We start from the raw sequence: 22429 nt of genomic DNA, 5'->3' as shown, positions 1-22429 counted from the left end.
GAGCCCGGTCTCCCCTGAGCAAACCATCACCTTGGATTGAGTCTGCCATGTGCTGGGCTTGGTGGTGATAATGCAAGGCGAGGGGGAGCTTCGCGGTGCTCATCAACCAGTTTCTTGCCGCCGGGCTATTCACAAACCCCAGTCCAGCAACCACCAGCGACACCCTGACTTGAAATGGCTCAGCCTAACAGCTCTGTGATTCATTAGCTCGAGGTTCTTCATCCAGGAGCAGGTCATAATCAGGCGCCGTACAGGCAGCACGCTCCGTGCATGATGGTTGGTCTCCACATGCCCAAGGGAGCACCGGCTCTCGACGTCGCGCAGGTCTGGTCGGTACCAGGAGACGATGTCCCACAGACTTTGAGAAGCACATGTGCCCCGCCCGGAATGAAATCCGTATCTTGAGAGTATATTGGTCTTCCAGAAACGGCAGGTCAGGGCGACACGCATTTTTGTGTAATGTGCTGGGTACTCTGCGGGTTGGAAGCAAAAGACAGATTTCCCATACGGCCTTCGGCCATCGGGGGCTGGCAGCTTGTTCCCTAGCGGGTTAAACGGTTCCCAGGCCCTGTTCCAAGTAAACCTGTCAACAGAATAAGACAAGTCGAATAGGAACCGGTTTGATCAAACCAGACCTCAAAGGGGCCCCCAGGAGGCCGACTTCAGCACGCCGTCGAAACTCGTGTGCCTGACATCCTTCCTGCTTACAGCTTGCAAGACCTCCTCCGAAACCGCCCTCATCAGCAAGATGAGGTCTTTCCCGCCGCTCCACTCCCCGTCCTCGAGCACCTGGTGAAGGTCGTCATCCCAGAAGCCCCCCTTGCGCGGGTAGACGCTGTCGGGCTTCGCCCATTTCCACGCCGGGAAGAGTTCGTCTCCCAGGACGTCGTCGGCGCTGTCGCTGAGCACGGGAAAGGAAAAGAACTGAAAGAACCGCCCCTTCTTGTCGGGCATGGCCATCTGCGCCACCAGGTCCGCGAACAATTTGCTGGACGGCGGCGTGGGTTCGGGATCGTCGTAGGAGCTTGCCGTGAGCAGTACGGAGAGTGTGTCGCCAATGTCCAGGTCCTTGGACAGGAAAAACGTGCCGAGCGATGCGGAGCCCTTGATTGTCTGTAGGATGCCAGGGGGCAGGATAACCGTGAACTTTTCGCGGACGGTGGGGGGACGCCAGTGGTACAGCGTTACTGGGATGGGCCGACGCTGTTCCAAGTCGGTTTCGGGGGCTGCTGCGAGAATCTGGTGCTGATGGGAACAAGCCATCAAATTGGAGTCGGAGCCTGCGCTTGCGCCCAGCTTTTTCTGCTGTCAATCATCAACGTGGGAACCAAGAGCGTGAGGGGCAGTTTCATAGAGTGTTGTGACTCACCGCGTCTTCATCGTCTGCCATGAGGGGCAACAACAACAGCCGGGGAAACGGGCAAACGCTGATCGCGGAGACAGGAGATACTGATACAGGACACAAAAGAATGCTTGATACCCCAGACAGCGAGATCCCCGTCGGGGTTGGGTGGCGCGAGTGATGAAATATGTAGCGCAGGACTTCGGGACGGCGCGTGGAGTGAGTGCGCAGAAGCCGGAGAGCCGACGAGCTAGACTCCATCAGTTGGTAGGGTAGGAATGCAGGACAAGCGCATCCAGTCAGCAAACCTTCCGAACCAACACGCACCCCGCCCTTACGCCGCAGACACACATGAATCATGAATATGGACTCAAGGACGCTGCTCGAAGACATGGGTTGATAGGAAGCATACAGTTGGTCCTTTGGTCCCTGTGTAATACGAGAACCCTGGAGACTTCCTTTTGCCCCTAGAGCACATACGAGCAAGTAGAGTGCTTGAAGAGAGGGGAGAAGACGGTTGAGGCTACAGAACCGGAGCCATAATCGCCAAAACCTCATCTCTTCACGGAATGAGAGTAACACTCATCTGGCACTCTAAATAGACTTCATTTTTGAACCAAGTGATCAATTCTTACATTCGAGTAGTTCAAAATAAGTAAATGAAAATCAAAAACAAAATTCAAATCCCTTAAGTTCTCTTACTTCACCACGTCACGGTGCCAGTTGGATGCGGAGGGAATCAACACATTCTTTCCGTTCAATAAAAAGCGCAAGGAATGGGCCGGCGCCAACAAGTGACTCGCTCTCCTGGCGCAATGGTATGCTCCAGAATACACAAAGGCTGACTGATCAGAAACTAATGACGTCCTAGACTTGGAGACCCTTAATGACGCCATGGCCGAGGGTTGCGGCTACCATCATGCTCAGTCCATCACAGCATTACAGGACACCCTCCCCATTTGCATTCTGCATGTAAACAGCAACTCTTGCATTGGTATTCAGAGTCACGAATCAGCGCAAACGTTTGACGGCGCCTTTCCGCTTTCCTGGTCGATTCCTCCGGTTTTCTCACAGGCCGCCGAAGATGCCAAGCAGCAAAGGCATTCCCACCGATCCAGAACTCCGCCAGCACCTCAAGGAAGGTAAGGCGATCGTCCCATAGGCAGCTAGCAGGTAAACTGCGGTGCGATCGCATGCTCATTAGGTTGGTTGCCGCCTTGTATCAACAGATATCCAGCAAGAACCCAACAAATCCGGGGATGGCAAGGGGCAGTGGTCAGCCTGGAAGGGGATGAAGCTGGCGAAGGAGTACGAGGCGCACGGCGGCGGCTACGAGAACGAGCCTGGCTCCAAGAACGAGCCGAAGACGGGCAAGCCTGTGGCCAAGAGCGAGAGCAAGAAGCATGACGAGTTGGAGGGCTAATTTCGCCGAGACATTGTCAGTAAATCGAACACATGTATGTTTGGAGATGCTGAAGCAGGAGACTCGGAGCATTGTTGCAATTGATCCTGAAATACATCCGTTCCGAGTATAAGAGTCTCGCATTGACAGCAACGAGGCCTTCGACCACGACGTCCTCCCGAGTTTGCCTGGCACCACCGCCACGTCCAGGTGGTAATCGGTGTAGCATGAGGGGGGTACATGTCGATAATGTCACGACTTTGTGCTTGCCTCAAAAACCTTGTTTGACCTCTATTCTTTGAGATCCGAAGGTAACCAAGAAACGAAACTGGAATCGAGCAAAAATTCGGGTCACCCCCGGTGGGAGTCGAACCCACAACCTTTCGATTAGAAGTCGAATGCGCTAGGCCATTGCGCCACGAGGGCTTGGTTTGCAACAGGGGCAAAATGCGACTTTTGAGAGAGGTCCTCGCGAGATGTTGGTTACCCCTGAGTTGAGATGGTGTTCTGGCTCATGGGTATTTCCTGAATCTCAAAGCGAAGGAACGAGTCTACTGTGGGGCACTCCTGCCTCCCCTCTTCATCTCAGACCACCGACGGGCTCTCAACTCGAGCCACTTGGTGATCCTGTCCCCAGATCTCCAACTCATCCTCCGCCAGCAGGCGCTGAAACCACACAATGCAATCACATACCCTGCAACCAACCAACCGGCCAAGAGATTTCTTATCGCAAGGCTGTGGGTTACGGAGAGTGCTTTGGTCCTTTCAGACTTCCTGCGGCAGTCTGCTTTTTGAACTCTCAGTCTCATTGTTGGCTGCGGCACTTACACTCCGTTTGTATGTTTGTATGAAGCCTCCGTTGCTCTCGATTAACTACCACAGTAACTTGAATTCGGCCGCTCGCGAGCATGCCGATAAACCCGCCGCAGGGAGCACCAAGTGCATCATCTACCGCGGGGGTATATCGGCAGTTGGTATTTGTTTGTCTCTCCCGGTTTCTTTGCTTCTGTTTTAGCTTATCCCTCGCTATTTCCCCCCGAGATCACAGACAGATATATGATGCATTCATACGGAGCGCATGTGACTGGTCCCTGTCTCCCAGTGCTGTGTCGCGGCAAGAGTTTTATTTTTGAGGGGCTCTCGTCATGGGCTGATGCTGGACCCACTTTTTGCCGGCGCCATTGCGGGACTTGGCCATGTCGGCACCTGAACCTTTGCGACTGTGACCACGCCAAAACCACTGGTCGCTCAGCTCGCAGCTTCGGGCGGTAACTACGCGAAGATCCGTACCTCGCTTCTTCCGCATCGCTTGGCGCTTGCCGCTTCAACCCTCAAGATGTCGACGCAACAGCAGGCCATGATCATGGATACCATCCTGGCGCTCAGGAGGACCCTGAAGCGCAAGGCGGACGGTGCGTGTGCCCTGGCAGCTCGTGTGCAGACTTGTTGCAAACTGCTGCGAACTGTTGCTGATTCCCGGCTTCCTTCCGCAGAGTCCGACTCCGACTCGTCGATTGACCGCCCCACGAACCGTGGCAACAAATTAAAGAAACGGGCCAGATTTGTCCGCCAGGGCCAGCTGATGTCGTCGATGGTCCCGGCGGCATACAAGGAGGTGCGTACGAGCTGTGTGCCCGCCTCGCGACCTACGCGGAGCTGACAGCCGCAGATCGCCGAACACGCCGGATTCCAGCGAGCCATCATAAATCGCAACCCGCCGTTGATCGACGAAGACGGCTACGACATTGAGAGCGACGACGACGAGGAACAGGTCCAGGAGGCTATTGCCTCGGCCGCCGAGGAAAATCCGTACTCGGCCCTCCGGCTCGAACGTGAGCTACCCCGGCACCCAGTCTCTGATGAAGCACCCTGCCTTGCGCCGTCGATACTGACTGAGACCAGAAATCCTGGCGCCGCTAACGGCGGTTACCGATCTGCCGTCGCACCCGACTCTGTCGCGCCCGTTCACGTCGAAGGCTCTGACAGAATTGGTGGAGCAAGGGCGAAACCTGATGCAGAAAGAGAACGCGGCGCTGTGGAAAGCCAAACCTCTGCTCACCAAGCTGGTGGGCGACCACACATGGGCGCCCTGTGGGCTCATGATCTCGCCCGACGACTCCGACGCGCTGCTGTTCACCGACACGGCGAGCTTCTTCAACCGCCCCAAGAATCGTCTTCCTGCGGAAGCCCCGGTGGCTGCCAGTGTCAATGGGGTCCCGAATGCGCTCGAAGAAAGTACATCTACGGAATCAGGACAACGGGGAGCGAGCCAGAACGGGTCGGAAGCCCAACCTGATGCACGGCCAAGCGGTAACACGGAGCGGAATAAGGACTCGGACGAGAAGGCGCCCGACGGCGAAACACTGCCGGACGCCCAAGCGGATACGGTTGGTGAGGGCGAGCCAGAGGGACGAAGTAGCTCGACCGAAAAGCCCAAAGAAGACCAGCAAGTCAACGGCGGCGCCGGGGATAGGGGCGGGCACGCTCAGGCATACGGAACATCGCACAACCTACAGACGGCGGGCGGTGAAGACGAGGAGATGGCCGACGCACCCAGCGCCGGCCACAGCACAACAGCACAACAACGCGGCCTAACAAACCCACCGGTCGCAGCCGACTCGCCAGCGGCGTCCCCCGCGGCGGAGGGCGGCGCCGAAGAGCTTTTCATCCACCCGATGTTCCGGCTGCCGGCGGCGGCGCACGCGGACCGCGACCTGGGCCTGCCGGAGGCGGAGGCAGAGGAGGTGCGGCGGCTGCTGCTGCTGTACGTGCAGAAGCAGGAGGAGATCTGCCGGGGCACGCGGCGGCTGTACGAGGGCCTGCTCAAGGCGGACCGGTACCGCAAGACGGTGTGGCGGTGGGCCAAGGCGGAGGCGCACTGCGGGCCCGACCGCGACATGTCGGACGGCGAGGACTGGTACGACAAGGAGGAGTGGGGCCTGACCGAGGACCTGAAGAAGGGCGAGGACGAGGTCGAGGAGGACACGGCGCAGACGCAGAAGAAGACGCGGAATCGGAAGTGATGAACCCACACTTAACAACGAGTCATTGGAGGTAGGGAGGGATATGGATAACCCTACGTTAACGGCGGTCGGTTCAGGGAGGTTGGAATGGGGATGGGGATTGGGTTCAGGGTTTGGGCTGTGGCGTTCGGTGTTATTCGGTGTTACGTGGCTCCCTGGAAGGACTTAGACCTACGCAGCGGATGCGTGCGCACACAACATCCGTGTAACTAGGTATCTTCCGGAAACGAGGCGCAGCGATCCCATGTTGGAACTGAATGCACATCAGCGTTGACGCTGTTGCGTTGGTTTGGGAGTAAGCACCAGTCCTGTCTGGGATCAGCCGCTCCGAGCCCCGAGCCCACGCCACAGCGGCAGCAGCAGCAGCAGGGCGTCGCTTGCCGCGCAGTCACAGTGTCATGAATTGCCCGGTCGAAGCCACCAATCGCCAAAGTTCCTGATTTGCTTGCCTGGTCTCATGTCATACGGACCGACTCTGCCAAGCCCGCCCTCGGCAGAACAAGAACGCCGAGCACCGGTGTTTTCCGCTTTTTCGAAGTTCCTTGTCTCATTAAGGTTAACGTTAGTGAACTTTAATCCCGACTACCGGGGAGGTACCCCCACCTTGGGGGCGACAATCCAGGGGGTTAAGGCTCCAGGTTTTGGCAAGCAGCCAATTGCTGCACGCTGCAAACCGAGTTGAAAATTGGGGGAACAGAATTGAAAACGTGCGGCAGCGTGCTGGATGCGGAAAGCTGCAAGGCTGGATCGATACGTTTAACGAGCGGCGGCGGTTGGTCGGGGTGTGACGGATGCCATCAATTCGGGAAGGGAGAAGCGGAGGGAATTCGTTGTGCGAGGTCCGAAGGGTGCCAGTTTTCGGTGTTCTTTCGTTCTGCACGGAATTAACGCTTATCTGCATGGTCAACGGGTAGTTGCAAGTGACACTTCCGTTTGCTGTGCCTGATTGGCGGCTGGAGGGTCGTGGACTCATGCAGTACGCAGCACGCGGTAGTCAAACGTGATCTCTGTTCCTCGCTGCACGGCTGTATGGCGGGCCGGCCTACTGGGTGTGAGGCTACGGCTGAGGAACTTTTTTGTTTGGGCTCGAATACTAAAAGGGGTGACGGCTCCCTTTTTACTGGACCCGGCGTTCGTCATCGTCATCGTCATCTGAAGTCGGTTTCGATCAGCAGCAGTCCATCTCTCCTTTCCGACCTCAGTTATTTGACCTTGCCAATCCGCTTGGTGCCTGTTGTCTGCTGTTTGCTGGCTGCTGTCTCGCACTAGGCGTCTTCTTGACATCGTGTCTCTCGACCGACAGGCTTCCACCGTGTAACCGGACTCGGACGACACCCCGTCGGGCCACGCGCAAGCCGTACCTTTTTCCTCAGTCCTGATCAGCAAGCGCCGCTCCCTCCGCCGCATCTGTCTGGCTACACTTGGATTTTTGTCTGTCTACCTAACCGTCTCTCCACGGCCTCTCGATCGGCACCATGACGGACGGAGACGCCATGACCGGCACCGACACCGAGCTCGAAAAGCCCGCTCCGCCGGGGACCACCGCCGCCACCACCACCGCCGGCGGGCCGGACCCCAACCCGGCAGCTACCACCACCAACATGCACAAGCCGCCCACCAACGACCCCCTCGCCTCGGCCCGCGCCGGCGTCGACGACGCCGACGTGGTCTACCCGACGGGCATCAAGCTGGCGCTCATCATCGCCTCGCTGTGCCTGGCCGTCTTCCTCGTCGCGCTGGACCAGACCATCATCGCGCCCGCCCTGGGCGCCATCACGGGCGAGTTTGAGTCCGTCAAGGACATCGGCTGGTACGGCGCCGCCTACCTGCTGACCACGACCGCGCTGCAGCCCGCCTACGGCTCGCTCTACCGCATGTTCAGCGTCAAGTGGACCTACCTGGCCGCCGTGTTCGTCTTCGAGGTTGGCAGCCTGGTCAGCGCCGTCGCGCCCTCGAGCAACGCGTTCATCGTCGGCCGGGCCCTGGCCGGCGTCGGCACCGCCGGCCTGTTCTCCGGCGGCGTCGTCATCCTGTCCTACACCCTGCCCCTGCGCCAGCGGCCCATGGCCTTCGGCCTGATCGGCGCCATGTGGGGGATCGCGAGCGTTGCGGGGCCCTTGCTGGGCGGCGCCTTTACCGACCACGTCAGCTGGCGCTGGTGCTTCTACATCAACCTGCCCATTGGGGGCGCCGCGATGCTGGCCATCTTCTTGTTTTTGCACATCAAGACGGTGCGGCCCGACGACCGAGACCGCCCCTCGGTGCTGCAGCGCGTCCTGAGCCTGGATCTCCCCGGCACCGCCATGCTGGTGCCGGCCATCGTGTGCCTGCTGCTGGCGCTGCAGTGGGGAGGCACCGAGCACCCGTGGAACAGCTCCGTCGTGATCGGCCTGTTTGTCGGCTTCGGCGTCATGATCATCATCTTCATCGGCATCCAGATCTGGAAGGGCGATCAGGGCACGCTGCCGCCGCGCCTGTTCAAGAACCGGGACGTCGTATGCGCGATGCTGTTTGCCTTCTTTTTTGGTGCCGCCTTCTTCCCGCTGGTGTACTACCTGTGTAAGTTCTGTTGCCCGTCCCGCGTCGGACACAGCAGTATAAGTGCAATGAGTGAGTGGATTCCTTGGCTAACGCCGCCTCCCAGCCCTGTACTTCCAAGCCATCCAGCACGACTCGGCCGTGCAGGCCGGCATCAAGCTGCTGCCCATGCTGATCTCTGTCGTCATCACCTCGGTCGGCACCGGCGGCCTGATCAGCGCCGTCGGCTACTACAACCCCTTCATCCTGCCATGCATGGTGCTTTTTACCGTCGGCGCCGGCATGATCACCACCTTCTCCCTCGACAGTCCGTTCCGGGTTTGGTTCGGATACCAGGTCCTTACCGGTATGTCCCCCTCCTTCCTCCCTCCCCCCCCCCTCTTCGCCTCCACCACCTAACTAACACCTCTCCTTCCCACTCCCGCAGGCCTCGGCGTCGGCGTCGGCTTCCAAACCGGCGTGCTCGTCGTGCAAAACAGCGTGCCACATGAGTGGATCCCGCAGGGGACGGCGAGCGTGCAGTTCTTCCAGTCGCTGGGCGGGGCCGTGTTCATCGCGGTGGCGCAGGCGGTGTTCCAGAACGGGCTGACGGCGGGCATCGAGCGGGACGCGCCGGGCCTGCCGGCGCAGGCCTTCATCAACAGCGGCGCGTCGCAGATCCCCGAGGTGCTGGCCCAGCTGCACGCCGAGGACCGCCTGACCGCCGTGCTGACCGCCTACCTGGCCGGCCTGCGCAACTCGTACTTCATCACCGTCGCCTGCGCCGCCGCCGCCTTCGTGGTCGCCTGCGGGCTAAGCTGGAAGAAGATCCAGAAGCGCAAGGCGCCGTCGTCGTCGGCGGCGTCCGGCGGCGACGAGGCCGAGAAGGGCGAGGCCAAGCCCGACGCCGACCGGGAGAGCACCACCGAGGCATGAGAATACCTGCCTACCTACTAGGGCTCGCGTTGTCTGACTTTTGTATCATCCATGAAATACACATGTGCGAGTAGTAGACGGGAAGGAGTCGGTTGAGTTTGCGTGGTTACTGGATGCTGGATACCCAACTCTTGTTTTTGCAAAAGTAACTACTTCAGGAAGCGTAACAACATGAACCTCATTCTTCGAGGACACTTTGCGCGCCACAGTTGTGATGCCACCTCATTATGGAGCAGACTTCGAACTGGTTTTCCAAATGCAAGTCACGCTCACTCAGAACGACCACGCGTCCGTCACCAAAGAGAGAAAAAAGAACCGAAAAAAACAGCATTGGTATAGTAGTCTATCTACATCATCCATCATGATCAACCAAGCACAATCTGTATCCCGTATTCCAAGATCCATCCGTCTGATAACTCCGCCCACAAATAACCCAGCGTAGCCGCCCACCCGCGCCGTGCAAGGGGACCAACGACGCCTCGTACGCCATCTAGATACAAACTGGCGCGGGTATCACAATATCCCGCTCCGGCCATCCAACTTACCCCATGACACAAGATGCGTTTTTAGTGAGCAACCAAAGCAAAAGGAGAGAAAAGAAAAATTCTCGAGTCGGCAGGTAGGTAGTCCCTTTCCAGCCGTCGGGATGCAGCGAATGACGCCATGCGGCCCCGTCAGCCCAACGCGCTGCGCTACTGGTCCTTTCCCACATCGCGTGCTCGGCACGCCATTGCCGCACAAACGGAAACCACCGCCCCTTTTTTCTACCCCCGGAAGGTATTTCTTTTCGATCGCACGAACATGACTTTCTCGTCGCCGGACAGGTAAAAGGAACGGGGCGCAAAGGGAGCGCCCCTGTGAGTTGATCCCTAAGCCTTCGTTCGCCCTGGAGTTCAGGGCGCCCCTCAGTTCGTGTCTTTGAATTGGTCCTGTCCGTCGTCCGGTTCCATCATTGGCAATCCAGTCGAGAAGCACCCGGCCATCGCATCTTGAATCCATCTCCAATCGACCAGCGGCCACATCGAAGATGGCTGCTCGGGAGGCAAGGGCGCTGAGAGGGTGGTGGTGAGGGGGGTGGAGAGACAACTCAGTCGCCCACGCCGGCCATGCCCGATGTCGCCGAGAAATTGCCATACCCGCCCTCCTCCGAGCTCTCGCTCTCCGGGCTCCGCGGACTCTGCACCCCGCTCGCCTCGGCGCTGTGCACCCCGCTGTAGCTCTCCAGCCCGCTCATGCTGCCGCTCCTCCCGCCGCCCGCTCCCCTTGCACCGCCGCCACCATACCCGCCCATGCCCATGCCCATGCCCATGGAAAACCCACCGCCGGCGCTGCTACTCCCCGCCGAGCCGGTGCCTCCCAACGCGAGCAAACTCTGTCTCCTAGCGGCATCTATGTCCACCGCGCTACCGCTCCTGCTCAGCAGCGGCTTCTCCGGCAGTTTTTTCAGCAGGCCCGTCGAGATATCCAGCATGCCCATGGCGAATTCGGTCAGCCCCTTGCCCTCGCCCGGCTTGGAGCTGACCGACAGCGTCCAGCGGTACTCGCCCAGCCGGCGGCGGTACCAGTCGGCCTCCTCCCGGCCGGGCGACGTGGCCCACAGCAGCGAGCCGAACGTGCCGATGAGGGCGAAGTTGGTCTTGGACGCGAAGTACCAGAACGCGCGCAGGTGCGACGGCGTGAGGCGGTTGACAAAGTCCATGGCCGAGATGAGGCGCGCTTTGGCGGCGCTGCGGCAGATGTGTTGGATGTAGGGGTCGACTCCGCCGACCGTTGGGGCCGAAGCGGACGGAGAGGAGGCGGAGGAGGCGGCGGCGTTGGACGTGCTGCCCGCTGCGGCGGCGGCGGCGGCGGCGGCGGCGGATGCGTCGATCGAGCGGATGATGCGCCGGTGCAGTGTGATTTCGGTGGCGAAATAGGCGAGATGGAGGTAGCCGATACTGGAGAAACGCTTGGAGGGGTTGGGGTTACTCTGGAACCCCGAGTCCATGCGGATCACGGCCGGCAGCCCGCTGTACCAGTCTTTGAGCCTGAGCTGGATTGGCTTGGCGAGAGACAGGATTAGTTGCGTCGCCTGCGCGCCAGCGTTGGCGGCAGCTTGCGCAGCCTGCAACGTATAGAAGGTCTCGAGGATCTCGCCGAGAATCTGCGACAGTTGCACCATGTGGCCGAACAACACACGCCCGCGCTCGATTTCTATCCTCTCCTCGACGTCGTTCTCGTCCCACTCGACATCCGGGAAATCGTTAGCAGTCAGGGGCTGCACGGCCCAGTTGGAAGCAAATATATGCGAGGGACGACCGTGGACCAGGGCACCCCATTTATCCTGCGGAAAAACCAACCGGTCAGCTTCATACGGGCATTCCAGTCTCTCAGGCTGCACAACAACTCACCTGCATATACAACGCCCAGGCCAACCGTTTCCGGAGCCCACGTTCCCAGGGCGGAATCTTCCAGTGGGAGCAATCCAGGTGCAGGCCGAGCTCCTGCCCGATGGCAACCAGCTGCGCAGTCGGCGCCCACTGGTCGCCTTCGGGGCGCTGCGACAGGATTAGCCCGGCCTGAATCGTCGACAGCTTCGGCCGGTACATGGCATCGGCCAGCGTTGTCCTCACGAGCCGCTCGAGCTCTCGCACGTTGGGCCGCGGGAGACTCGCCAACTCCTCCGAGTGCTCCCACCAGTTGATGGCCAGGATATAGATGGCGGCGAGCAGCGGGGGCGAGAACTCGCGGTGCGATCGTTCGTACTTCTCGAGGAACACGGTCTTCTGGATGATGGGGAAGGCCGGGTGCACGACCCGGAAGTACAAGTCTATCAGCTTGCGGCCATGGGGGGCAACGATGCTCTCGATCTCGTCGACGTCCTCGATGATATGGTCATACCCCGGCGTGTTCTGGTCGGGCAGCAGGAGGAACGTGTCATTGTCGCTCACCCTCCTGAGCGTACCCCGCGCCAGGAGGCTCTCGTCGTGCGGGTCAAAAGGGGAGAGGTTGATCAGGGAAGGCTCGAAGTCGGTGGTCGGTCCGATGTACTGACTGTACCTGTCCTCCTGGAGGCCGAGGGTACGTTTCAGCAACGTTGGACCCCCGAAGTTGGCCATGTCCTCGGCGAGAGAACTGCTGGCGGTGGTGCACGAGAGACTTGGTTGCTGATGGCGCCTCCGCCTGATATCAGACCGCCCAGGAGAACTAGATCGACCAATCGGGTGTTAGACGATCTGTGTGTCTGATCCCGAAGCCAAGCCCAGGGGTGCGAGCGGCTCCGGGGGGATTAGCGGAGGGCATGGGGGGAGCTTGGGGACGGAACACAAGGATGACGGGGATGGGCGTGGGGTTCAGTTAAGGTTAGAGGGAGCGCCGCACCTTCTCTTGCTACTGCTGCCCTCCAGGTCGCCGCCATTCAACTTGCGCTTCCTTTGCGGCGGGCTATCGACCAGCGAGCATTCTGTTCCGGCCACCAGGCAAGCGACACAGCTGTCCTCGTCCTCGCCCATGACGCACTCACTCCTGCGGTTGAGACAAGCCTCACAAGGGCCTGAATGTCCGCTGACTACCGAGTCCGAGTCCGGGGAGTCGAAACCGCTCCGGACCCCGGGGTACGACTCGAGATGTATGCTGCTCTGGCGGCTTGGCGGAAGGCGGGGTGGTTTTGGTGCGATGGCTATGGGGGCCGTCCTGGGGACGGCGCAGGGGGTAGTAGACATTGCGGAGGTGAAGGGAGGCTCGTAGCCGGGTACCCCTAAGTTCACCGTTCGTTTGATGTGGTTGCAGTGCGGCAAGAAGTCCGGGGAGGCAACCCGACGGGAGGCTCTGCCTCAGTTCGAGCGAACCAGATGCCTGCGGGAGTGCCACTGCCGGTAGGTACGGAGATTCAGCTGCCGAATCAAGCGGCGGGCAGTTGCTGAGATCGGAAGTGTGCTTCGTGCCCCTCAACCACGGCTCCGCGGTCGTGGTGCGAGTCTTGGTGGCCCCTGGCCGAGCCAGACGCAGCAGCCGCCAAGTGTAATCCGTAGACGTTCAGACAGGTCCAGATCCGCGGATGCCACGCGGCAAGGCACAATCTCGACCTCAGGTTGGTCAGCTTGATGGAGATAGATATCGCACCGGCAACGTGGGCGGGCGGATCGGCGGATAAGTCCTGTTGGTCCCGATAAGGACGGCTCGGGGAACCGCAGATAAGGTGAGGTTGTGCTGATGTTCGATTCCGGCCCGTCCTAAACACAAACGACGGCGTGCCTCGTATCCAACCAAGATAACGCGGACCAGGGGGGTGTGCGTGGCCTCAAGCTCGGGCTCAGTACCCTAGGCGGCCTTATCGTCGATATCTGATTGATGTCTCTCGCGCACTGAAAGGCCCCCGGTTGCACCGCCGCAGACGAGAACGTGGGCAGCGCTCTCGGTAAATGACGGGGGCCTGCGTGTCGTGAGATACTTCTGAACAAAAGGGAGGTCCGGCCGGCCTGGCGGTGCGCTCCAAGAGGCTAACGAGTCGTAGACAAGCTGGCAGCGTGATGCAGCCCGCAGTCGTCCGTAGCGTATCCGCCTCGCCAGGAAGCTCAGCGTTTGTAGATTGCACTGCGGCTGGCACGATGCACCCCGCGATGATTGGGGCGATCTATGTGATGATGGAAACTAGCACCAGATAAGCCAGGCTTATCTGCGTCATTTGCGGCGGCAGCAGGGCACGCGGCAGGTTGGGCGTTCGATTCAAAGAAACTGCTGAGGCATTGGGGTTCTGTGTTAGTTATCCGCTTTTTCTTGCCTCGCTCCTTCCTCGTTCCTGTGTCCTTCGGTTCTTGCCGATCGCTGAAGCGGTGGAGTGTGTGGCAGTGTGGAAGGAATGTTGAGTCAATTGGCCAGTTGGGAAGGAGCTCGGATCGATGAAGATAAATGCGATTCGGAGTGCGAAACGCAAGGTGAAAGGGCAACTACGGTAATAGCTAAAGGAGCGTGCAAGACTAAGTCATGCTAGGTCCCCATCCCCGATATCAGGCGGAAGGAAGAGGGAAGATGGAAATGGGGACTGGCACTGGGCACGGGCCGGCAACTCGATACTGAAAACGAAGCTAATTCCAAGATCTCTCACAGCCCTGCCAGCTTTTCTTTGACACTGCTGAACCCTCCCTGTAGATCTGAGCCCTCTGACAGGCACGCAGTACCCGTCTTGCCGACGTTTCCTCTGCCTGACTGAGGCAGTCCATCAAGTGGTTTCCCCGTCTTTTTCTCGCTTCGCGGTGATGATGCAGGAAACACATGCATGCCGATAACACCAAGCTTTTGTTCGACATGTTATCGGAGCAGACGATTTCTCGTTGAATTTTCTAATGGCAAAACACCCCAGATAACGTTGCAGGTTGCATGCGACCTGCAGGGACTTGCGGCCTGCCTGCCGCGGGCCGGTCAGTAACAATGAGAGGCCATACGACACGCCAAACTCTCCGCGCCATGCAACGCCAAGAGTTAGGCGCCCAGCTTCCCTCGGCCCTGTGGCGGGTCATCGAAAAGTCAACCGGAGCGACGCGCTGCAATGCTGCAACCTCGAGCTCCGCATTAGTGAGCCCCGCCATCGTCGAACCGTCGATGCGGATGGGGTCCAATTACTAAAGAGAAACGCGTTGACAAGGGCTTGGTGCGCCGGTTTCCCGCCCGTTCGGGCATACTTGTCACGTAATGGCTCCCCCTCTGCCGATTCCAGATGCCCGTCAAATGGCGATCGATGAGAAAGAAGTGAGCAGTTCCAACAGTTATCATCTTTCGAAGTGCCCCTCAGCTTCCCCGTTGGTCGAACTTCCCCTGCGATATCGATAGCTAACCGTCCCAAGCCAAGCCCTGGGGCCATGCACGACACCCGAAATCACGGCGATGAAACAAACGAGCCGGCGAAACGGCTGGCCTCCCTTAGCTTGGTGGCTTTCTGCTCCGAATCTTTATCGTCAAATTCTGCCCAACGGCCGGTAAGACGGGAGGATGGCACAGCATTGTGGGGTATCTGCGAAATTGCATCTGCACAAGGCCCATAGCCAGTCTCTTCCAGACACTTGTGCATGCGTTTGGGCTGACCGCTCGTCTGAGTGTCTCTTGCCAGTCGTGTGGGGTGTGTCGCACAGCACAAGCCCAAGATGGTTGCTGCGCTGCGCAGGAGAAGAAGCCCGCATCCCCAACGCCCAAACCGGCGGGGATAACTACAAGAAGCAAGATGGTCGCCAGAAACACACGACTTCCTTCCAGAAGCGAGGAACACTAACTACGTTAGCGTCAATTGTTGTCGTGTGTCTCCCTTTTTTTCTTCAAACTGAACCTGGAACCTTCCGGCCGCAAAAGCAGCAACCCCCGCCATCACCCCCTGCTAACTTCACGTATCCCTCACCCTTCTCGGTTGCCAGTGGATCTCGGTCACCGGCTCGAAACGGTCTGCGAAAAGCTGCCGGGAACTATTTGCCAGCTGAAACCGGCTCGAATCGGCCCGGACCGAGATCCTACGGCAACCGAGAAGGTGGGACCTACGTTAATGTCACCGCCCCAAAGGGCGCGCCCTTGTGCAGTGAAACCACATTCCCCGAACAGCCGACCCGCCCTGTCCCCTGGGGCCAGCTCTCAGCCATGCGGAGGAGTTTCCGGGGCACCCACCCCGCCTGCAACGCACCAGTTACACAAATTCGTCGGACGCGGGGTGGACTGCTCGCTGCAATCATTGTCCGACCTCGCCAATCTGCATCTGGCAAAAGGTAAGCAAAGCAGCTCACGGCGAGCTGGTTTACTTGTTGGAAAGGCATCTAAGATCCACAGGGATAACTCCACCAATGTAGGCGATTCGGCAGGAAATGCCCGGGATGGGTCCGGCGCTCACCAATCCGGCCACGTCTCGCTATCGGAGCGCTGAGCAATGGATGGATCTCGGAACAGAACAGAAAGGCAGATGCTCCCTTTACGGATCTCATCCCTAACCGGGCAGGTAACCTATTGTCGATGTTCTTTTTGCCGTTGTGCTGCCGTCAGCACGGCGGCACCTCGGGCTTGGAACGACCTAGACTGCGCACCGGGAAGGAAGCGGAGCCATAGTAGTGCAGGAGAAGAGCGAGCCAAGAGTCTCGATGTTCGCCCATGCTTCTGCACAGTAATCATGGGCCGCATCTCAACAACCAAAACTAACCCGACCTACCACCTTGCCCGGACGGCGGCGGCGGCGGATGCCAAACCATGCATGTCTCGCGGTAGACCTCGCTTAACTCGGCCGACCCGCGCCGCGGTATCCTCATCTCAAACCCATCCACAGCCCGGAACCCCATCTTCTCGTACATCGGGACCGCGACCCCCGTGCTCTCCAGGTAGACCGGCAGTCCGTCCGCGGCCGCCATGTCCAGCACCTGCCGCGTGAGGAGCGAGCCGGCGCCCTGCCCTTGGCATGCCGGATCCGTGCAGACGAAGCTCACGCCTAGACCGAGCGCTCAAGTCAGTCTCGTGGGGCACTACGTAAGCTGAAACGCCGGAGAGTCGGGCCGGGCCGAAGTGGGTTGGACAGATCCCCGTGGCCCGCTTCCAGCAGGCCGGGCCGACGATCGATCGGACCCTACGTAGAGCGCAAGCATGCTTCCGGTCCTCCTCGGCCTCGATGTACACTGCCTGCGGTTGCCAGGGCGACGAAAAACATTGTTAAAACAGCGGGGAGGAGAACCACAGGTAGGCACGTACGATAGCAAGGCCGGTCTCCAAAGCACCGCGCCTTCGCTTCGGCCGCGAGCGCCGCATAGCCGTCAAGAAACTCGCGCCGGCAACCGTCCAGGAACCTCAGATCGCCGCTCTCGAGCTTGGTATCCTCGGGATGCGATGGCGAGTCCCATTTCACGAACCCCGCGATCGCGCCGGTCACGGGATCTCGCGCGACCAGGACCCCGGCGGCGGCAGGGTCATTACGTATCTGCTCGGCCGTGTAAGCCGCCAGAAACCGGCGGAGGCTGGCGAGGCTCTCGGGGGTGGGGAACTGCGCATGCAGCAAGGGGTTCGCGTCCATCGCGGCAAGGTGGATCTCGGCGATGCGGGCCGCGTCGGGCTCTTGCGGCTGGGTGATCACGAAGTCCCGGGCCATTGGGACGGTCCACGATTCGTCGGATGGGCGGGCGATGGGGTGATGGAGCGCGAGCTAGCTTTTTAGCCTTGGGGCTGCCACGAGGCGCTCGAGGGCTACATGGAGACTAGTGTAAAAGGCAGGCTAACGACGCAGAGTGGTCATGTGACGGGTGCCACACGTCAACACGTCTGCTCCGAGTGGTTCGCGGGCCTGGGGTGAGAGGACAGGCTGTCGAAGTCCGTCACGGGCTGGTCACTCGAGGCCACAGTCACTGCCAAGGACTCCTGTAGCATCCGGTACGGGATCTCCACCCAGGCATACCATTCGCCACCGCGGAAATGGTCAACAAGCAAGGCCAGCAAGTGCTGGCCCGCGCCGCGAATCATCCAGACATCACGGCAGTAGTGCATCGCCAGAAAGTAGTACGCGAGCACTGCCAATGCCTCCGGCCGGCCTTCGACCAGTATCCGAACAAATGGCCTGGGCAGCATCGCGACCCAAGAACAAAGGACATACGCCCGGCTTTCAGGATTCGGCTTGGCATCGAACACCCACTGTGCCAAGTCGATCGCCTTTTGAGCCGCCTCGATCTCCTCATCCGTCAGACTCGACGATTTGATCCTGTCCCGGATGTCGTCGCACTCCCTCCCTTCGGCGTCCAAGTGGAACAGACTCGGCACCATCTCATCGAAGATGACCCGGAGCTCGGTGTTCCGGAGGTCATCCCAATAGCCGTCCATAACGGTGTGTATGCCGCGGTGGAGGCGGACGTACGCGAGGAACCGGGCTATGGCGGAACCAAAGTCAGGATCCCGGTGGGCGAGCGCGTCGCAGAGGGCATGGAACCCGAGCACGCATGAGAAAATGAACATGGGCACGCGCCCCTGGACGGAGTCGCCGAGCGAGGCGACGTCGATGCTGTTAAAGAGCGAGAGCGCGCGGGTCTGCAGCTGGATGGCCAGGTTGTGATAGAAGTCGTGTCGATCGGGCCGAGTGACGCTGAGATGGTGCGCCGAGAGCGCCAGGAGTGCGTGCATGACGTAGGGCTCCCGGAGGCCAATCGACATTACGATGTCCTTCATGAACACGTGCGTGACGAGCGGGTAGAGCGAGGTGTGCGTAATGTAATGGTGCAGGAGTTCCATGTGGACCATGTCCACCCGCGAGTGTGGCTCTTCCTCCCCTGAGGCGACGGGATGCAGTTCCGGAAACGGTCCCAAGGGCGGCGCTGGTGAGGACCTCACCGGCCCTGTGGCCGAGATCGATCCCGCAGGGAGGATTTGGGGACTGGCGGAGCGATCTGACGGCGACCTCTTCGCGACAGGCCAGGGAGTCGAATACTGACAGTTCCGCTGGACTGTCGTGCAGTTTATGCAATGTGGGCGCGTTTCATCGCACTATCAGGTCAGCTGCTTGCTGGGGCTGCAAAGAATTGATTCGGAAAGGAGCCTACTTTGACTAGGAAGGTCAGGCCAGTCAGTCATCTTGTCGGACCAGCAGGTGAGAAGAAGGGTAACCGACTATGCCGTTTCTTGCATTCGAGACATCCGTTCCGGGACTTCTTGTGGCTTCTGCGCATCATCTTTCCCAGGCTGCGCTGCGGATCTCCTCGTCCTCATGCGGACTGACTAAGAGATTTTCGTGAAAACAACAGGAATTATACACGTTGCGCACGTTATTCCCTCGCTGAGGCCGCCGCTGCCCCTGATCTTTGAGACGTGCATCCGCGTGGACACAATTTCTGTCATGACGCGTTTCGGTGCTCACAGCCACACGGAGGTTTCACTGATTAGCCGCGCCAAGCTGTGCCCGGACAGGGCTCGGGCGGAGGCGGAGCGGAACCTACTCCGGAATTTGTGGGGCTGACAACTGGGAGAGCCGAACGAAAGGCCGGAGAGGTCCCAAGTAGCTATATCCCTTTCCAAAGCGAGCGGGGGCAGTAGTCATAGCAATTGAGTGTCGTCTGCGGGCGGCCTGGCCCAGCGAGGCCTGGAATCTGCGTCGCCCCCATCACGATTCTCCCGTCCAACAAAATTGAGGACCCAGTCTCGGACCCGGCGTGTTTTTTCTAGCTGCGGGTGGGTATTCTCAGTAGATGATAAGTCGGCTGTGCTGTAGTAGCCGCTAGTATCTTGGGAATCCAGCTTCAATCGGTAGAGAAGATGGACCGTTGTGAGGTTCTTCCGTAGGCTGGACCCGTACACCTTGCTGGTGAACACATTCAGGGCCACATTGCGCAGTAGAATGATGTCTCGCGGCCGCAGTCCTGCAAGAGGGCTCTCGCCCACGTCGTCGGACGCGAGCCAGTACGTCACGGCAAAACCAGCCTTGGTTTCGTCTCCCACCAGGAGCTCGACGAGGTGTTTTGTGGCACCCCAGCGAGTTTTGACTGCTCGTGGCTGCGAAAGGGAAATGATGCCTACGATTAAGTTGCAGGTCATGGTCTGCGGCTGGATCTTGAGCAGATGGGCTGCCGAGGGGATATCCTTGAGGTCACTGAGAAGGTCGCTTCCCCGGAACAGCAACGGCCCCTTGGCGAACTCCTTCTGGCTGCCATCGCCGCTGAGGAAGGATGTGGAATTGTCGCTGAGGGCGGATGGTACCTCGTCGCCTGACTGTGTAACCAGCTGAGACGAGGCAAATTCTTGGTGGGCGGCCATGGAGTGCTCGTAAAATTGGGACAAGACGGGGCTGTGCTCGGCGTGGTCGCCCTCGGATACGAAGGACAGGGATGCCGGAGTGAGGAAGTCCGAACTGAGGTCGAACGAGGAATTCCCAGGGTCATATTCGAAGCTCCCGTGATGCTTTTGTGAGAATCCGGTCGGGATAGGCGCCTTGACCAGTGAGAGCGATCTCCAAACGGCGTGTTCCGGCACAGAGGAGGTCGCGGCAGGCAACCGGGTACCTGCGTCCACGCCACAGAGCCAGGCGATGTCGCTGAGGAATTCGCACATCAAGTCATCCGAGCCCCAATCCAAGGTCTTGCTCTCCGGCGCGCCCACGAATATTAAAACCTTGTTGGCCATGTCACCCTGTCGAAGTTGCGAGCAGGAGAAAGTAGACGGTGCCGTGTCAAGAGAGTGCGTTGCAGGGAGTGAACTCAGGCAGCATCTCCTGGAGATCTCCTGTTTGTTCCACTGCTGTGGATTCGGTAATTCGCAATCGATACTTCGTTGGCACCTGGAGGGGCGTGCCATTCTTGGGCAGATCATGCGGGAGAAGGCAAGTGGGTCGCGGACCAGAATCCGAGGGGCCCACCAAGGCATCGGACTGTGGAACCCTGGACCCTCGGCCGGATAGGTGCACTAGACCAAATACGGTAGTTTGAAATTGGCAGCGGTCTGAAAGTATCACCTTGTTTCGTCAACACGTCCACACGAACGGATTGAACGAACCGACGACTTCAACTCAGGAATTGACCAGCCCTTTTGATCATTGCCGAACTGTCCCGTCAATACTGAGAGCCGCAAGATGGCGCCCGCACCATGGGACGGCATCCCGGCGCAGAACACCCTGTTCGTCCTGGTGACGGGCGGTAACAGGTACAAATAGGCACCACGCTGGCGACAGGAGCGCTGGTTTCAAGGTTGTTGTGTTCTGACGTCTTGGGCTCTAGCGGCATTGGCTTCGGCATCGGCGAGCGCCTTATCGACGAGTTTCTCACCACCCGATCCCTCTCGTCGCATCTCGTCGTAATCCCCACCACTCGGAGCACCAAGAAGTCGCAAGAAACGATCGACGGCCTCCGCAGACACACAAAGCAGTTCGCGGCCACATCGCAAGCCCTTCGTGCGCGCGGAGGCCCAGACTACGACCCAAAACAAACCACGCGGCGAGTCCACATCCTCAGCGTCCAGGTCGACCTGTGCAACCTCCCGTCGGTGCGCCGCGCGGCGAACCAGCTCGTCTCGGGCACGGTCAGCAGTCCCAGCGATGACGACCATTTTGTGTCCCTCGTCGACGTCAAGATCCCGCGCCTGGATTCCTTGATCTTCAATGCCGGGATAGGAGGGTGGTACGGGGTCGACTGGATCAAGTTGATCCACAACATCTTCACCAAAGGCCTGGTCAATGCCGCGACATGGCCCACCTACAAAGGCGCCCTCAGCGGGCAAGTCATCGACCCCATTAAGGGCACAAAGGGGACCGGCGCTCCGCAGATAGGCGAGGTCTTCTGCGCCAACGTGTTTGGGCACTACATGTTGGCGCAGCGGCTCGTGCCGCTCCTGACGCGGCCGGCCAGCAGCACCCTCCCGCCGGGGCGCATCATCTGGGAGTCGAGCGTCGAGGCGGCGCTGCACAGCTTCTCGCCGGACGACTTCGAGGCCACCAAGACCAACGCGGCCTATGAATCCACGAAGCGGCTGACCGACGTCCTGGCGCTCACTTCGACGCTGCCCGCCTCCAAGCCGTACGTCGACAGATATCTCGGCGTCAAGGCACAGCAGCAGCCGCCTGCCGCCGCCACGCCGCCGAAGATCTACCTCGTCCACCCGGGCGTCGTCCAGACCACGATCTTCCCGCTCAATGCCTTCATGTTCTTCTGGTACGCGGTGGTGCTCTACATCGCGCGCTGGCTGGGGTCGCCGTGGCACCCGATCACGGCGTACAATGGCGCGTGCGCGCCCGTGTGGCTGGCGCTGCAGGAGCAGGGGTGTCTGGACGGGGCGCGCGCCGAGCGCGTCAAGTGGGGGAGCAGCGCGGACCGCCGGGGCGAGTGCCGCGTCAAGAAGACCGAGGTGGACGGCTGGGGGTGGGAGGGCAGGGTCGAGGAGATGCTGGAGCTGAAGCAGGAGCAGAAGCTTGCCGGGCGGCGGCCCGGGGCGGTGGATGTGACGGAGGAGATGCTCGCCCAGTTCGAAGAGTTGGGCGCGAACTGCTGGCGGAGGATGGAGGCGTTGAGGGAGGAGTGGGAGAAGCGGGTGGATGCCGTCGAGAGCGGGCTGTCGTGAGGCTGTGGCTGGGGAGGGAAATAGATGTAGAGGGTTAGTGTCCTCCGTAATGGTAATGGTGAAGGTAATGACGACGTCGGACACGAGCTCGCTAGCCGGCGACATATGCGGGTATCCATAATGATATTCCAAGCGCTAAGTTCCCAGGAAAATAAAGATCATCAACCGCAATATATGCGTCACATCCAAGCCAGA

General features: G+C 59.8%; 8 protein-coding genes and 1 non-coding gene across 9 annotated transcripts; 4 read left to right on the top strand and 5 right to left on the bottom strand.

Moving 5' to 3' along the window:
- Window positions 1–543: 543 nt before the first annotated feature.
- Window positions 544–1882, bottom strand: THITE_2110003 (uncharacterized protein). Its single transcript, XM_003650439.1, has 2 exons — window positions 1370–1882; window positions 544–1296 (listed from the first exon to the last, which is right to left on the bottom strand). The coding sequence occupies exons 1-2, from the start codon at window positions 1388–1390 to the stop codon at window positions 637–639; spliced, it is 681 nt and encodes a 226-aa protein (XP_003650487.1). The 5' UTR covers window positions 1391–1882; the 3' UTR covers window positions 544–636.
- A 544-nt stretch (window positions 1883–2426) lies between these two features.
- On the top strand, window positions 2427–2765 carry THITE_2142108 (uncharacterized protein; the record flags this gene model as incomplete). The annotated part of the gene is made up of 2 exons (XM_003650438.1): window positions 2427–2484; window positions 2572–2765. The coding sequence occupies 2 exons, from the start codon at window positions 2427–2429 to the stop codon at window positions 2763–2765; spliced, it is 252 nt and encodes an 83-aa protein (XP_003650486.1).
- Window positions 2766–3096: 331 nt separating this feature from the next.
- On the bottom strand, window positions 3097–3170 carry THITE_t18. Its single transcript has one exon. It is a non-coding gene; the product is annotated as a tRNA-Arg (tRNA).
- Window positions 3171–3337: 167 nt separating this feature from the next.
- Window positions 3338–6048, top strand: THITE_2110000 (uncharacterized protein). The gene is made up of 4 exons (XM_003650437.1): window positions 3338–4156; window positions 4238–4359; window positions 4414–4576; window positions 4647–6048. Exons 1-4 carry the CDS (start codon window positions 4081–4083, stop codon window positions 5765–5767), a joined length of 1482 nt encoding a protein of 493 aa, XP_003650485.1. The 5' UTR covers window positions 3338–4080; the 3' UTR covers window positions 5768–6048.
- A 943-nt stretch (window positions 6049–6991) lies between these two features.
- On the top strand, window positions 6992–9327 carry THITE_2109996 (uncharacterized protein). The gene is made up of 3 exons (XM_003650436.1): window positions 6992–8326; window positions 8412–8651; window positions 8733–9327. Exons 1-3 carry the CDS (start codon window positions 7243–7245, stop codon window positions 9218–9220), a joined length of 1812 nt encoding a protein of 603 aa, XP_003650484.1. The 5' UTR covers window positions 6992–7242; the 3' UTR covers window positions 9221–9327.
- Window positions 9328–9984: 657 nt separating this feature from the next.
- THITE_2109994 (uncharacterized protein) lies at window positions 9985–13602 on the bottom strand. The gene is made up of 3 exons (XM_003650435.1): window positions 12581–13602; window positions 11611–12406; window positions 9985–11543 (listed from the first exon to the last, which is right to left on the bottom strand). The coding sequence occupies exons 1-3, from the start codon at window positions 12709–12711 to the stop codon at window positions 10308–10310; spliced, it is 2163 nt and encodes a 720-aa protein (XP_003650483.1). The 5' UTR covers window positions 12712–13602; the 3' UTR covers window positions 9985–10307.
- Window positions 13603–16362: 2760 nt separating this feature from the next.
- Window positions 16363–18891, bottom strand: THITE_74161 (uncharacterized protein; the record flags this gene model as incomplete). Its single annotated transcript, XM_003650434.1, has 5 exons — window positions 18804–18891; window positions 18736–18740; window positions 17555–18679; window positions 16907–17354; window positions 16363–16649 (listed from the first exon to the last, which is right to left on the bottom strand). The coding sequence occupies exons 1-5, from the start codon at window positions 18862–18864 to the stop codon at window positions 16363–16365; spliced, it is 1926 nt and encodes a 641-aa protein (XP_003650482.1). The 5' UTR covers window positions 18865–18891.
- Window positions 18831–20532, bottom strand: THITE_2109986 (uncharacterized protein). The gene has a single exon (XM_003650433.1). The coding sequence runs from the start codon at window positions 20306–20308 to the stop codon at window positions 19226–19228; it is 1083 nt and encodes a 360-aa protein (XP_003650481.1). The 5' UTR covers window positions 20309–20532; the 3' UTR covers window positions 18831–19225.
- Window positions 20533–20753: 221 nt separating this feature from the next.
- THITE_164350 (3-keto steroid reductase-like protein) lies at window positions 20754–22316 on the top strand (the record flags this gene model as incomplete). The annotated part of the gene is made up of 2 exons (XM_003650432.1): window positions 20754–20824; window positions 20899–22316. 2 exons carry the CDS (start codon window positions 20754–20756, stop codon window positions 22232–22234), a joined length of 1407 nt encoding a protein of 468 aa, XP_003650480.1. The 3' UTR covers window positions 22235–22316.
- Window positions 22317–22429: the final 113 nt, after the last annotated feature.

Source organism: Thermothielavioides terrestris, chromosome 1 (genome assembly GCF_000226115.1).
Source record: "Thermothielavioides terrestris NRRL 8126 chromosome 1, complete sequence".
NCBI classification, from domain to species: Eukaryota; Fungi; Ascomycota; class Sordariomycetes; order Sordariales; family Chaetomiaceae; genus Thermothielavioides; species Thermothielavioides terrestris.
The sequence above is the reverse complement of the archived record's forward strand: the minus strand, read 5'-3'. Positions and strand labels throughout refer to the sequence as shown.

What these genes read in the sequence shown, in the direction of transcription:
- THITE_2110003 (XM_003650439.1), bottom strand. Translation starts at nt 1,390, where the DNA reads ATGGCAGACGATGAAGACGCG. An exon ending in TGGCAGACGATGAAGACGCG is followed by an intron (nt 1,297 to 1,369) that starts GTGAGTCACAAC and finishes CAGCAGAAAAAG; the next exon opens with CTGGGCGCAAGCGCAGGCTC.
- THITE_2110000 (XM_003650437.1), top strand. Translation starts at nt 4,081, where the DNA reads ATGTCGACGCAACAGCAGGCCATGATCATGGATACCATCCTGGCGCTC. An exon ending in TCCCGGCGGCATACAAGGAG is followed by an intron (nt 4,360 to 4,413) that starts GTGCGTACGAGC and finishes TGACAGCCGCAG; the next exon opens with ATCGCCGAACACGCCGGATT. An exon ending in CTCGGCCCTCCGGCTCGAAC is followed by an intron (nt 4,577 to 4,646) that starts GTGAGCTACCCC and finishes GACTGAGACCAG; the next exon opens with AAATCCTGGCGCCGCTAACG.
- THITE_2109996 (XM_003650436.1), top strand. Translation starts at nt 7,243, where the DNA reads ATGACGGACGGAGACGCCATGACCGGCACCGACACCGAGCTCGAAAAG. An exon ending in CCCGCTGGTGTACTACCTGT is followed by an intron (nt 8,327 to 8,411) that starts GTAAGTTCTGTT and finishes GCCGCCTCCCAG; the next exon opens with CCCTGTACTTCCAAGCCATC. An exon ending in CGGATACCAGGTCCTTACCG is followed by an intron (nt 8,652 to 8,732) that starts GTATGTCCCCCT and finishes CCACTCCCGCAG; the next exon opens with GCCTCGGCGTCGGCGTCGGC.
- THITE_2109994 (XM_003650435.1), bottom strand. Translation starts at nt 12,711, where the DNA reads ATGGGCGAGGACGAGGACAGCTGTGTCGCTTGCCTGGTGGCCGGAACA. An exon ending in GGCAGCAGTAGCAAGAGAAG is followed by an intron (nt 12,407 to 12,580) that starts GTGCGGCGCTCC and finishes TGGTCGATCTAG; the next exon opens with TTCTCCTGGGCGGTCTGATA. An exon ending in CCTGGGCGTTGTATATGCAG is followed by an intron (nt 11,544 to 11,610) that starts GTGAGTTGTTGT and finishes GTTTTTCCGCAG; the next exon opens with GATAAATGGGGTGCCCTGGT.
- THITE_2109986 (XM_003650433.1), bottom strand. Translation starts at nt 20,308, where the DNA reads ATGGCCAACAAGGTTTTAATATTCGTGGGCGCGCCGGAGAGCAAGACC.